This window comes from Patagioenas fasciata, chromosome 29, assembly GCF_037038585.1.
Source record: "Patagioenas fasciata isolate bPatFas1 chromosome 29, bPatFas1.hap1, whole genome shotgun sequence".
Taxonomy (NCBI): domain Eukaryota; kingdom Metazoa; phylum Chordata; class Aves; order Columbiformes; family Columbidae; genus Patagioenas; species Patagioenas fasciata.
Genome location: NC_092548.1, coordinates 4,879,059 through 4,893,176, shown reverse-complemented (window position 1 = coordinate 4,893,176; position 14,118 = coordinate 4,879,059). Strand labels below are relative to the sequence as shown.

Here is a 14,118-nt window from a genome sequence, read left to right as displayed (position 1 = left end):
TCCTCAGGGTCCTAAAGCCCACCCCGAGCATCCCCAGGGTCCTAAAGCCCACTCCGAGCATCCTCAGGGTCCTAAAGCCCACTCCGAGCATCCTCAGGGTCCTAAAGCCCACCCCGAGCATCCCCAGGGTCCTAAAGCCCACCCCGAGCATCCCCAGGGTCCTAAAGCCCGCCCCGAGCATCCTCAGGGTCCTAAAACCCACCCCGAGCATCCCCAGGGTCCTAAAGCCCACTCCGAGCATCCTCAGGGTCCTAAAGCCCACCCAGAGCATCCCCAGCGTCAACCTGGGGGTCACCCTGTGCATCCAGTGCTCGGGCACCCACCGGTGAGCACCCCGGAAATGGGGGACCCCAAAACCCACCCAGGACCCTTAAAACTCCCCCAGAACCCTCAGGGCCCCCCAAGAACCCCCAAATCCCTCAGGGACCCTCAGTGAACCCCCAAACCCCCAGGGAACCCCTAAACCCTCAGGGCCCCCCAAAACTACTAAGGACCACCCAAACGCCCAGGGACCCCCCAAACACTTCAGGACCCCCCAGAACTCCCCCAAATCCCCAGGGTCCCCCCAAACACTTCAGGACCCCCCAAGACCCCCCCCAAAACCCTCAGGGTCCCCCCAAAACTCCCAGGGATGCCCCACAACCCCCCCAAGACCTTCAGGACCCCCCAGGGCACCCCCAAAACCCTCAGGGTCCCCCTAAACCCTCAGGGCCCCCCAAAACTCCCAGGGACCCCCCAAACCCCTCAGGATCCCCCCAAACACTTCAGGACCCCCAGGGAACCCCCAAAATCCTCAGGGTCCCCCAAGACCCCTCCAGGGCCCCCAAAACTCCCCCAGAACCCTCAGGGCCCCCCAAGACCCCCCCAAACCTTCAGGGCCCCCCAGGGCACCCCCAAACCCCCAGGGACCCCCTAAACCCTCAGGACCCCCCAAAACTCCCAGTGACCCCCCAAACCCCCAGGGTCCCCCCAAACACTTCAGGACCCCCCAAGACCCCCCCAAAACCCTCAGGCCCCCCCAAAACTCCCAGGGATGCCCCACAACCCCCCCAAGACCTTCAGGACCCCCCAGGGAACCCCCAAACCCCCAGGGTCCCCCTAAACCCTCAGGACCCCCCAAAACTCCCAGGGACCCCCAATATCCTCAGGGTCCCCCCAAACACTTCAGGACCCCCCAAGACCCCCCCAAAACCCTCAGGCCCCCCCAAAACTCCCAGGGATGCCCCACAACCCCCCCAAGACCTTCAGGACCCCCCAGGGAACCCCCAAACCCCCAGGGACCCCTAAACCCTCAGGGCCCCCCAAAACTCCCAGGGACCCCCAATATCCTCAGGGTCCCCCCAAACACTTCAGGACCCCCCAAGACCCCCCCCAAAACCCTCAGGGCCCCCCCAAAACTCCCAGGGATGCCCCACAACCCCCCCAAGACCTTCAGGACCCCCCAGGGCACCCCCAAAACCCTCAGGGTCCCCCTAAACCCTCCGGACCCCCCAAAACTCCCAGGGACCCCCCAAACCCCCAGGGTCCCCCCAAACACTTCAGGACCCCCAGGGAACCCCAATATCCTCAGGGCCCCCCAAACACTTCAGGACCCCCCCCAAAACCTTCGGGGTCCCCCCAAAACTCCCAGGGACCCCCCAAACCCCTCAGGGTCCCCCCAAACACTTCAGGACCTCCAGGGAACCCCCAAAATCCTCAGGGTCCCCCAAGACCCCTCAGGGCCCCCCAAAACTCCCAGGGACCCCCAATATCCTCAGGGTCCCCCCAAACACTTCAGGACCCCCCAGGACTCCCCCAAACCCCCAGGGTCCCCCCAAACACTTCAGGACCCCCCAAGACCCCCCCCAAAACCCTCAGGGCCCCCCCAAAACTCCCAGGGATGCCCCACAACCCCCCCAAGACCTTCAGGACCCACCAGGGCACCCCCAAAACCCTCAAGACCCCCCCCAAATTCCATGTCCCCCCCCAGGAGTTTGGGGGTTCACTTCTCCAAGGTGCGTTCGCTGACATTGGATTCATGGGAACCCGAACTGGTGAAGGTAACTGGGAGCACTGGGAGGGTTTGGGGGGCCCCTGTGACCCCCCCAAAGTGACAATTTTGGGGTGACCCCCCCCAAAGTGACAATTTTGGGGTGACCCCCCCCCCCCACAAGGTGATGTGCGAATTGGGGAATCGAACCCTCAACCGCATCTATGAGGCGCGAGTGGAGGAAATGGGGGTGCGGAGACCCCCCCCCGGATGTTCCCGGTGAGACCCCCCCCAAAATGCACCCCAAAAATGAACCAACCCCCCCCCCAGCACCCCCAGACCCTCAGGACCCCCCCCCTAATTTCTGGGGTCCCCCCAAAGTCCCATCAACCCCCCCCAAACCCCCCCTGGGTGGTCTTGGGGAGACCCCCCAAGGGGCACCCCAAAAATTTGGGGGGGGCTCCAGCACCCCCAGACCCTCAAGACCCCCCCCCCCCTAATTTCTGGGGTCCCCCCAAAGTCCCATCAACCCCCCCCAAACCCCCCCTGGGTGGTCTTGGGGAGACCCCCCAAGGGGCACCCCAAAAATTTGGGGGGGGCTCCAGCACCCCCAGACCCTCAAGACCCCCCCCTAATTTCTGGGGTCCCCCCAAAGTCCCATCAACCCCCCCCAAACCCCCCCTGGGTGGTCTTGGGGAGACCCCCCAAGGGGCACCCCAAAAATTCGGGGGGGGCTCCAGCACCCCCAGACCCTCATGACCCCCCCCCCTAAGTTCTGGGGTCCCCCCAAAGTCCCATCAACCCCCCCCAAATTCCCCCTGGGTGGTCTTGGGGAAACCCCCCCACGGGGCACCCCAAAAATTTGGGGGGGGGGTGAACCAGGACCCCCCCAATAGTCCCAGAGACCCCAAAACCCACCCAGAGCATCCCCAGGGTCCTTTGACCAGGGGCCCCCCAAAAACAGGTGGGCACCCCAAAACCCCCCAGGACCCCCCGAGACCCCCAGATCCCCCCCCAGGACCCCTAACACCCCCAGGACCCCATGATCCCCCAGACACCCCCAAACACCATCAGGACCCCCCAAAACCCCCCAGGACCTTCCCGAACCCCCAAAACCCCCTTGACATTGGGGACATTGGGGACATTGGGAGCAATGGGGACAGTGGGGACATTGGGGGCATTGGGGGTATTGGGGACGTTGGGACATAGGGGACATTGGGGTCATTTGGGTCATTGGGAGCATTGGGGACATTGGGGGCATTGGGGGCATTGAGGGCATTGGGGACAATGGGGACATTGGGGGCATTGGGGACACTGAAGGCATTGGGGACAATGGGGACATTTGGGACATTGGAGGCATTGGGGTCATTGGGACATTGGGGGTATTGGGACATAGGGGACATTGGGGGCATTGAGGGCATTGGGGACAATGGGGGCATTGGGGGGGCCATTGGGACATAGGGGACATTGGGGTCATTGGGGGCACTGGGGAAATTGGGCGCATTGTGACATTGGGGACAATGGGGACATTGGGGACATTGGGGGCATTGGGGACAATGGGGGCATTGGGGACATTGGGGGCAATGGGGACATTGGGGTCATTGGGACATAGGGGACATCGGGACATTGGGGTCATTGGGGGCATTGGGACATTGGGACATTGGGGTCAATGGGGTCATTGGGGTCATTGGGGGCATTGGGGGCATTGGGGTCAATGGGACATTTGGGGCATTGGGACATAGGGGACATTGGGGGCGTTGGGGACATTGGGGACATTGGGACATAGGGGACATAGGGACATTGGGGTCAATGGGGTCATTGGGGGCATTGGGACATAGGGGACATTGGGGGCATTGGGGGCGTTGGGTACATTGGGGACATTGGGACATAGAGGACATTGGGACGTTGGGGTCAATGGGGTCAATAGGGGCATTGGGACATAGGGGACATTGGGGGCATTGGGGGCATTGGGACATTGGGGTCATTGGGGGCATTGGGACATAGAGGACATTGGGGGCATTGGGGGCATTGGGACATTGGGATCAGTGGGGACATTGGGGACATTGGGAAATTAGGGGCACTGGGACACTGGGGTCATTGGGGGCATTGGGTCATTGGGGGCGTTGGGACATTTGGGGCATTGGGGACTTTGGGGACATTGGGGTTATTGGGGGGCTGTGTGGTCACTGGGGGGCATTGGGGACATTGGTGGCAATGGGGACCTCCCCAGGCCCCCCTCCCAGACCCCCCAACCCCCCCTGACCCCCTGGCGCCCCCTGCAGGGCACAGCGGGAGCGCTGGATTCGGGCCAAGTACGTGGAGAAGCGATTCCTGAGCCGCCGGCCCCGCCCACTCGCGGGCCACGCCCACCCCGGCCACGCCCACCCGCCAGGCTCCGCCCACCTGGGGCGACATAGCGAGGGTAGGAGAGGAGGGGCCGGGGGGGGAAGGCTTGGGGGAATGGGCGGGGCATAGCGTGTAAGGGCGGGGCCAGGGGGCGGGGCTTGGGGGAATGGGGCGGAGCTTGGGGTGGAGGGGTAGGGCCAGGGGGTGGGGCTTGGAGCAATGGGGTGGGGCTTGAGAATGAGGGGCGGAGCTTGTGGTGATGGGCTTGGGGTGGAAGGGAAGGGTTTGGGATAATGAGGAGGGGCTTGAGAAAGGGGCGGGGTTTGGGGTTAAGGGGCGGGGCTTAGAATATAGGGGTGTAGCCAGGGGGGCCGGGCTTAGGGGAATGGGGAAGGGGCGGGGTTTGGGAATGAGAGGTGGGGTTTGGGTGGAGGGGCGGGGTTTAGAATGCAGGGGTGTGGCCTGGGGGCGTGGCTTGAGGCAATGGGCGGGGCTTAGAGTGTAGGGGCGGGGATTGCGGTAATGGGGCGGGACTTGGGATGGAGGGGCGGGGCTTGTGGCAGGTGGTGCTCTCATTGGATGGAGCTCATGGTGGGGTGGGGCTTGGGAGAAAGGGGCGGGGCTTATAGGGAAAAGCAGGTTGGGGGGTGGGCGTGTCCTGCCAGCCAAGTGGGCGGGGCTTATTGACCAATAACTTCCTATAGGAAGCTGAACAATGCTATGGGGATGGGTGGGCGTGGCTTGGGGCGGGTGGGCGTGACCATAGCGGAGGTGGGCGTGGTCTCCCTGCCAGATGGGCGGGGCTTATCCACCAATACTCTCCTATTCGCCTGAAGAACGGTGGGGAAAGCGACGGGTGGGCGGGGCTTGACGTGGGTGGGCGTGTCCTGAGCGAGGTGGGCGTGGTCCGCGCATTGTGGGCGTGTCCTCCCCGCCAAGTGGGCGTGGCTTATGACCCCATAGGGGTATCAGACGCTGAATGGTGCCATAGGGGGAATTGCGGATGGGTGGGCGTGGCTTGGCGCGGGTGGGTGTGGCCTGGGCGAGATGGGCGTGTCCTGAGGCTCCTCCTCCGGCCCCCCCAGACCCCGAGGACCCCCCCGACCTGCACCCCGGGGCACTGCTGTACTGGGCGGCCCAGCACCAGCGTCTGCCCGTCATGGCCGACGCGCTGGCCCACGGGGCCGACCCGGGATGGGTCAACGTGGGCGAGGGGCACAGGACCCCCCTGCTGCAGGCGGTCGCCGTGGTAACGGGGACATTGGGGACATGAGGGGCACGGGGACACTGGGGACATTGGGGGCATAGGGGTCAATGGGGGGCAATGGGGGCAATGGGGACATTGGGGGCACTGGGGGCACTGGGGATATTGGGGTAATGGGGGCAATGGGGACATTGGAGTCAATGGGGACACTGGGGATATTGGAGGCATTGGGGGCAATGGGGACATTGGGGGCATTGGGGGCAATGGGGGCATTGGGGGCATTAGGGGCAATGGGACATTGGGGTCAATGGGGGCATGGGGGTCATTGGGGACATTGAGGTCAATGGGGACATTGGGGTCAATGGGGGCATTGGGGATATTGGGGGCAATGGGGGCAATGGGGACATTGGCGGCAATGGGGGCATTGGGGGCATTAGGGGCAATGGGACATTGGGGTCAATGGGGACATTGGGGTCATTGGGGACATTGAGGTCAGTGGGGACATTGGGGTCAATGGGGGCATTGGGGACATTGGGGGCATTGGGGTCATTGGGGACACTGAGGTCAATGGGGACATTGGGGTCAATAGGGGTATTGGGGATATCGGGGGCATTGGGGTCAATGGGGACAATGGGGACATTGAGGTCAATGGGGGCAATGGGGACAATGGGGGCATTGGGGACATTGAGGTCAATGGGGACATTGGGGTCAATAGGGGCATTGAGGATATCGGGGGCATTGGGGTCAACGGGGACATTGGGGGCATTGGGGGCATTTGGGACATTGGGGTCATGGGGTCAATGGGGGCAATGGGGGCATTGGGGTCAATGGGGACACTGGGGTCAATGGGGACATTGGGGGCATTGGGGACATTGGGGTCAATGGCGGCATTGGGGACATTGGGGTCAATGGGGGCATTGGGGGCATTGGGGGCAATGGGGACATTGGGGACAATGGGGGTAATGGGGGCATTGGGGGCATGGGGGGCATTGGGGTCATTTGGGACATTGGGGGCAATGGGGGCATTGGGGGCTTTGGGGGTCTAAGGGGGTCTGGGGGAGTCACTGGGAATATTGGGGGGGTCATTGGGTGGCTGGGGGATATTGGGGGGGTCATTGGAGTTATTGGGTGGCTGGGGGGGGTCACTGGGGGGTATTGGGGATATTGGGGGTATTGGGGGGTCACTGGGGTTATTGGGGGACTGGGGGGTTCTGGGGGGCCATTAGGGGATATTGGGGGGCTGGGGGGGGGTCATTGGGGTTATTGGGGGGCTGGAGAGGGCTGGGGTGGCCATTGGGGGGTATTGGGGATATTGGGGGGCTGGGGACGGCTGGGGGGGTCATTGTGGATATTGGGGGGCTGGGGGGGGTCACTGGGGTTATTGGGTGTCTGGAGGGTATTGGGGGGTCATTGGGGGGTTATTGGGGGGCTGGGATGGCCATTGGGGGGTATTGGGGATATTGGGGGGCTGGGAGGGGGTCATTGGGGTTATTGGGGGGCTGGGAGGGGTCACTGGGGTTATTGGGGATATTGGGGGGCTGGGGAGGGCTGGAGGGGTCATTGTGGGTATTGGGGGGCTGGGGGGGGTCACTGGGGTTATTGGGTGGCTGGAGGGTATTGGGGGGTTATTGGGGGGCTGGGGTGGCCATTGGGGGATATTGGGGGGCTGGGAGGGGGTCATTGGGGTTATTGGGGGGCTGGGGGGGTCATTGGAGTTATTGGGGGGCTGGAGGGGCCATTGTGGGGTATTGGAGATATTGGGGGTCCTGGGGGGGTCACTGGGGTTATTGGGTGTCTGGGGGGTATAGGGGGGTTATTGGGGGGCTGGGGTGGCCATTGGGGGATATTGGGAATATTGGGGGGCTGGGAGGGGGTCATTGGGGTTATTGGGGGGCTGGGGGGGTCATTGGAGTTATTGGGGGGCTGGGGGGGCCATTTTGGGGTATTGGAGATATTGGGGGTCCTGGGGGGGTCACTGGGGTTATTGGGTGTCTGGAGGGTATTGGGGGGTTATTGGGGGGTTATTGGGGGGCTGGGGTGGCCATTGGGGGGTATTGGGGATATTGGGGGGCTGGGAGGGGGTCATTGGGGTTACTGGGGGGCTGGGGGGGTCATTGGAGTTATTGGGGGGCTGGGGGGGCCATTGTGGGGTATTGGAGATATTGGGGGTCCTGGGGGGGTCACTGGGGTTATTGGGTGGCTGGAGGGTATTGGGGGGTTATTGGGGGGCTGGGGTGGCTGTTGGGGGGGTATTGGGGATATTGGGGGGCTGGGAGGGGGTCATTGGGGTTATTGAGGGGCTGGGGGGGTCATTGGGGTTATTGGGGGCCTGGGGGGGGCCATTGGGGGGTATTGGGGATATTGGGGGTCCTGGGGGGGGCCATTTGGGATACTGGGGGTCATTGGGATCTGGGGGGGTTATTGGGGTCCTGGGGGGATGTTGGGGGGTTTGGGGGGGGATTAGGGGTATGGGGGGAATTTTGGGAGTGCAAAGGGGGGCTGGGGGTGCAGGGACCCCCCCCAAATTGTGCCCCCCCCCCCCAGAACTCGCTGCTGGGCTGTGAGTTCCTGCTGCAGAACGGGGCCAGCGTGAACCAGGGGGACGGGCGGGGGGGGGCGCCCCTGCACCACGCGACCAGACTGGGGCACACTGGGTGAGCTGGGGGCACTGGGAGCACTGGGAGGCACTGGGAGGGGGGCTGGGGACACTGGGGGGCACTGGGAGGTACTGGGGAGCACTGGGAGACACTGGGGGACACGGGGAGGGGGGCTGGGGACACTGGGGGGCACTGGGAGGTACTGGGAGGGGGTACTGGGGAGCACTGGGAGACACTGGGAGGCACTGGGAGGCACTGGGAGGCACTGGGAGGTACTGGGAGTGGGAACTGGGAGACACTGGGAGGCACTGGGAGGTACTGGGAGTGGGAACTGGGAGACACTGGGAGGCACTGGGAGGTACTGGGAGGGGATACTGGGGAGCACTGGGAGACACTGGGAGGCACTGGGAGGCACTGGGAGTGGGAACTGGGAGACACTGGGAGGCACTGGGAGTGGGGCTGGGAGACACTGGGAGGCACTGGGAGGCACTGGGAGTGGGGCTGGGAGACACTGGGAGGCACTGGGAGGCACTGGGAGTAGGGGCTGGGAGACACTGGGAGGCACTGGGAGGCACTGGGAGGTACTGGGAGGGGATACTGGGGAGCACTGGGAGACACTGGGAGGCACTGGGAGGTACTGGGAGTGGGAACTGGGAGACACTGGGAGGCACTGGGAGGCACTGGGAGTACGGGCTGGGAGACACTGGGAGGTACTGGGAGTGGGGCTGGGGACACTGGGAGGCACTGGGAGGCACTGGGAGTGGGGCTGGGGACACTGGGGGGCACTGGGAGGCACTGGGAGTGGGGCTGGGGACACTGGGAGGCACTGGGAGGCACTGGGAGTGGGGGCTGGGGACACTGGGGGGCACTGGGAGGCACTGGGAGTACAGGCTGGGAGACACTGGGAGGCACTGGGAGTGGGGCTGGGGACACTGGGAGGCACTGGGAGGCACTGGGAGTGGGGCTGGGGACACTGGGAGGCACTGGGAGGCACTGGGAGTGGGGGCTGGGGACACTGGGGGGCACTGGGAGGCACTGGGAGTGGGGCTGGGGACACTGGGGGGCACTGGGAGGTACGGGGAGACGGGGCTGGGGACACTGGGGGGCACTGGGAGGCACTGGGAGTGGGGCTGGGGACACTGGGGGGCACTGGGAGGTACTGGGAGTGGGGCTGGGGACACTGGGGGGCACTGGGAGGCACTGGGAGTGGGGCTGGGGACACTGGGGGGCACTGGGAGGTACTGGGAGACAGGGCTGGGGACACTGGGAGGCACTGGGAGGCACTGGGAGTGGGGCTAGGGACACTGGGAGGCACTGGGAGGTACTGGGAGTGGGGCTGGGGACACTGGGGGGCACTGGGAGGTACTGGGAGACAGGGCTGGGGACACTGGGAGGCACTGGGAGGCACTGGGAGTACAGGCTGGAAGACACTGGGAGGCACTGGGAGTGGGGCTGGGGACACTGGGAGGCACTGGGAGGCACTGGGAGTGGGGCTGGGGACACTGGGGGGCACTGGGAGGTACTGGGAGTGGGGCTGGGGACACTGGGGGGCACTGGGAGGTACTGGGAGACGGGGGCTGGGGACACTGGGAGACACTGGGAGGCACTGGGAGGCACTGGGAGGCACTGGGAGTGGGGGCTGGGGACACTGGGAGACACTGGGAGACACTGGGAGGCACTGGGAGGCACTGGGAGGTGCTGGGAGGTACTGGGAGGTACTGGCAGGGGAGGCTGGGGACACTGGGGACGCTGGGGGACACTGGGGGGCACTGGGAGGCACTGAAGGAAGTGCTGGATGAACTGGGAGGTACTGTGAGGAGGGAATGGATTTCCATGTCCCCCCATGTTCCCCATTGACCCCAATGTCCCCAATGTCCCCCAAAGCCCCCAATGTCCCCATTGACCCCAATGTCCCCAATGTCCCCCAAAGCCCCCAATGTCCCCATTGCCCCCAATGCCCCCAATACCCCCATTGACCCCAACGTCCCCAATGTCCCCATTGCCCCCAATGCCCCCATTGACCCCATTGACCCCAATGTCCCCATTGCCCCCAATGCCCCCATTGTCCCCAATGTCCCCAATGTCCCCATTGCCCCCAATGCCCCCATTGACCCCAACGTCCCCAATGTCCCCATTGCCCCCAATGCCCCCATTGACCCCATTGACCCCAATGTCCCCATTGCCCCCAATGCCCCCATTGACCCCAATGTCCCCAACGTCCCCAATGTCCCCATTGCCCCCAATGCCCCCATTACCCCCATTGCCCCCAATGCCCCCAATGCCCCCATTGACCCCAACGTCCCCAATGTCCCCATTCCCCCAATGCCCCCATTACCCCAATGCCCCCATTACCCCCATTGACCCCAATGCCCCCAATGTCTCCAGTGCCCCCATTGACCACAATGCCCCAATGTCCCCAATGCCCCCAATGCCCCCATTGACCCCATTGCCCCCAATGCCCCCAATATCCGCAATGTCCCCAATGCCCCCAATGTCCCCATTGCCCTGAATTACCCTGTTGACCCCATTGACCCCAATGCCCCCAATGCCCCCAATGTCCCCATTGACCCCAGTGTCCCCAATGCCCCCAATGCCCCCCATGCCCCCAGTGCCCCCATTACCCCCATTGTCCCCAATGCCCCCAATGCCCCCATTGACCCCATTGCCCCCAATGCCCCCAATATCCCCAATGTCCCCAATGCCCCCAATGTCCCCATTGCCCCGAATGACCCTGTTGACCCCATTGACCCCAATGCCCCCAATGTCCCCAATGTCCCCCAAATCCCCCAATGCCCCCATTGACCCCAATGCCCCCATTGCCCCCAATAACCCCATTGACCCCAACGTCCCCAATGTCCCCATTGCCCCCAATGTCCCCATTGCCCCGAATGACCCTGTTGACCCCATTGACCCCAATGCCCCCAATGTCCCCAATGTCCCCATTCCCCCAATGCCCCCATTACCCCCATTGCCCCCAATGCCCCCAATGTCCCCAATGTCCCCAGTGCCCCCATTGACCCCATTGCCCCCAATGTCCCCAATACCCCCATTGACCCCAATGCCCCCAATGCCCCCATTACCCTCATTGCCCCCAATGCCCCCAGTGTCCCCATTGCCCCCAATGCCCACAATACCCCCATTGACCCCAATGTCCCCAATGTCCCCATTGCCCCCAATGCCCCCAATGTCCCCATTACCCCCATTGATCCCAACGTCCCCAATGCCCCCAATGCCCCCATTGACCCCAATGCCCCCAATGCCCCCAATGCCCCCATTGCCCCCAATGCCCCCATTGCCCCCAGTACCCCCAATGCCCCCCTTGACCCCAACGTCCCCAACGTCCCCGATGTCCCCATTGACCCCAATGCCCCCATTACCCCCATTACCCCCAATGCCCCCAATATCCCCAATGTCCCCAATGCCCCCAATGTCCCCATTGCCCCGAATGACCCTGTTGACCCCATTGACCCCAATGCCCCCAATGTCCCCAATGTCCCCCAAATCCCCCAATGCCCCCATTGACCCCAATGCCCCCATTGCCCCCAATGCCCCCAATGTCCCCATTACCCCCATTGATCCCAACGTCCCCAATGCCCCCATTGCCCCCAATGCCCCCATTGACCCCAATGCCCCCAATGCCCCCATTGCCCCCAATGCCCCCAATGCCCCCATTGCCCCCAATGCCCCCAATGCCCCCATTGCCCCCAATGCCCCCAATGCCCTCATTGCCCTCAATGCCCCTCATGCCCCCATTGCCCCCAATACCCCCAATGCCCCCCTTGACCCCAATGTCCCCAACGTCCCCGATGTCCCCAGGCTGACGTGCCTGCTCCTCAAACGCGGGGCCGACGTCAACGCGCTGGACGCCGAGGGGAGGGACCCGCTGAGCATCGCCATGGAAACGGCCAACGGGGACATCGTGACCCTGTGGGTGGGGGGCACCCTTGGGTGGGGGCGGGGGGAGGGGTCACCTTTGGGTGGCGGTGACCCCCCCATTGTCACCCCCTGCAGGTTGCGCTTGGCCAAGATGCGGGAGCTGGAGGTGGCCCAGGGGCAGGCGGGTGAGGTTGGGGGGGACACCCAGAATTTGGGGGGGGGGGTCCAGGATTTTGGGGGGGGTCAAGAGTTTGGGGGGGTCAAGGGGTTGGGGGGATCAATGATTTGGGGTTTAAGGGGGTGGAATATTTGGGGGTTCCAGGGTTTTTGGGGGGGTCAAGGGGTTGGGGGGGGTCCATGATTTGGGGGGTGTCCGGGGGTTGGGGGGTGGTCCAAGATTTGGGGGGGTCAAGGGGTCCAAGATTTGGGGGTTCCACGGTTTTTTGGGGGGTCAAGGGTTTTGGGGGGTCTGTGATTTGGGGGGTGTCCGGGGCTTGGGGGGGGTTCCAGGGTTTGGGGGGTTCCAGGGTTTGGGGGGGTCAAGGGGTTGGGGGGGTCCATGATTTGGGGGGTGTCCGGGGGTTGGGGGGTGGTCCAAGATTTGGGGGGATCAAGGATTTGGGGGGGTCAAGGGGGTCCAAGATTTGGGGGTTCCAGGGTTTTTTGGGGGGTCAAGGGGTTGGGGGGTGTCTGCGGGTTGGGGAGGGGTCCAAGATTTTGGGGGGGTCAAGGGTTTTGGGGGGGTCCATGATTTGGGGGGGTCAAGAGGATCCAAAATTTGGGGGTTCCAGGGTTTGGGGGGCTCAAGGGTTTTGGGGGGTCCATGATTTGGGGGGGGTCTGGGGGTTGAGGGGTGGTCCAAGATTTGGGGGGGGGTCCAAGATTTGGGGGGGTCAAGGGTTTTGGGGGGGGGTCCATGATTTGTGGGGTGTCCAGGAGTTGGGGGGGGGGTCCAAGATTTGGGGGGGTCAAGGGGATCCGAGATTTGGGGGTTCCAGGGTTTATGGGGGGGTGAAGGGTTTTGGGGGGGTCCATGATTTGGGGGGTCAAGGGTTTTGGGGGGTCCAAGATTTGGGGGGTGTAGAGGGGTCGGGGGGGTCCAAGATTTAGGGGGGGTCAAGGGTTTTGGGGGGGTCCATGATTTGGGGGGGTCAAGGGGATCCAAGATTTGGGGGTTCCAGGGTTTGGGGGGCTCAAGGGTTTTGGGGGGTCCATGATTTGGGGGGGGTCTGGGGGTTGAGGGGCGGTCCAAGATTTGGGGGGGGTCCAAGATTTGGGGGGGTCAAGGGTTTTGGGGGAGGTCCATGATTTGGGGGGGGTCCAGGAGTTGGGGGGGGAGGGGGGTCCAAGATTTGGGGGGGTCAAGGGGATCCAAGATTTGGGGGTTCCAGGGTTTTTGGGGGGGTGAAGGGTTTTGGGGGGTCCATGATTTGGGGGGGGTCCAGGAGTTGGGGGGTGGTCCAAGATTTGGGGGGGTCAACGGGATCCAAAATTTGGGGGTTCCAGGGTTTGGGGGGCTCAAGGGTTTTGGGGGGTCCATGATTTGGGGGGGGTCTGGGGGTTGGGGGGCGGTCCAAGATTTGGGGGGGGTCCAAGATTTGGGGGGGTCAAGGGTTTTGGGGGGGGTCCATGATTTGGGGGGGTCAAGGGGATCCAAGATTTGGGGGTTCCAGGGTTTTTGGGGGGGTGAAGGGTTTTGGGGGGTCAAGGGTTTTGGGGGGGTCCATGATTTGGGGGGGGGGGGGTCCCAATATATATCGGGTTGATTTTGCCTTGACCTCCAAGGGGGGGTCTGTGGGGGGGGTGATGGATTTTGGGGTGTCCAATGGGAATTTTGGGGTGAAACCCTTGGATTTTGGGGTTATGGGGGGGGGGTCCCCATTTTTGGGGTGTCCCCATTAATTTGGGGGTGTCCCCCCCCCCCAGGTGATGAGACCTATTTGGACGTATTCCGTGACATCTCCCTATTGGCGTCCGATCACCCCGAAAAGCTCGCCCGGACCCCCCCAAATAAGAGCAGCACCCTTTAGGCCACGCCCCCAATAAGCCACGCCCCCCTGGGATAGGCCACGCCCCCTTAGAGGCAGCAGCCAATGAAATAAAGGCTTGGTTTGGTCACTATGGGA

At 63.6% G+C, this 14,118-nt stretch overlaps 1 protein-coding gene across 2 annotated transcripts in view; it reads left to right on the top strand.

Moving 5' to 3' along the window:
• ACAP1 (ArfGAP with coiled-coil, ankyrin repeat and PH domains 1) overlaps positions 1-14,113 on the top strand; it is a 52,370-nt gene extending 38,257 nt beyond the window's left edge. For both annotated transcript variants that reach the window (XM_071800143.1, XM_071800142.1), the window contains 8 exons: positions 1,970-2,039; positions 2,154-2,248; positions 4,252-4,391; positions 5,401-5,564; positions 8,064-8,173; positions 11,933-12,043; positions 12,128-12,177; positions 13,919-14,113. In XM_071800143.1, coding sequence (XP_071656244.1) covers positions 1,970-2,039; positions 2,154-2,248; positions 4,252-4,391; positions 5,401-5,564; positions 8,064-8,173; positions 11,933-12,043; positions 12,128-12,177; positions 13,919-14,022 — 844 coding nt within the window. In that variant the 3' untranslated portion in view covers positions 14,023-14,113. The remainder of the gene's footprint in view (positions 1-1,969; positions 2,040-2,153; positions 2,249-4,251; positions 4,392-5,400; positions 5,565-8,063; positions 8,174-11,932; positions 12,044-12,127; positions 12,178-13,918) is intronic.
• The last annotated feature ends 5 nt before the right edge of the window (positions 14,114-14,118 follow it).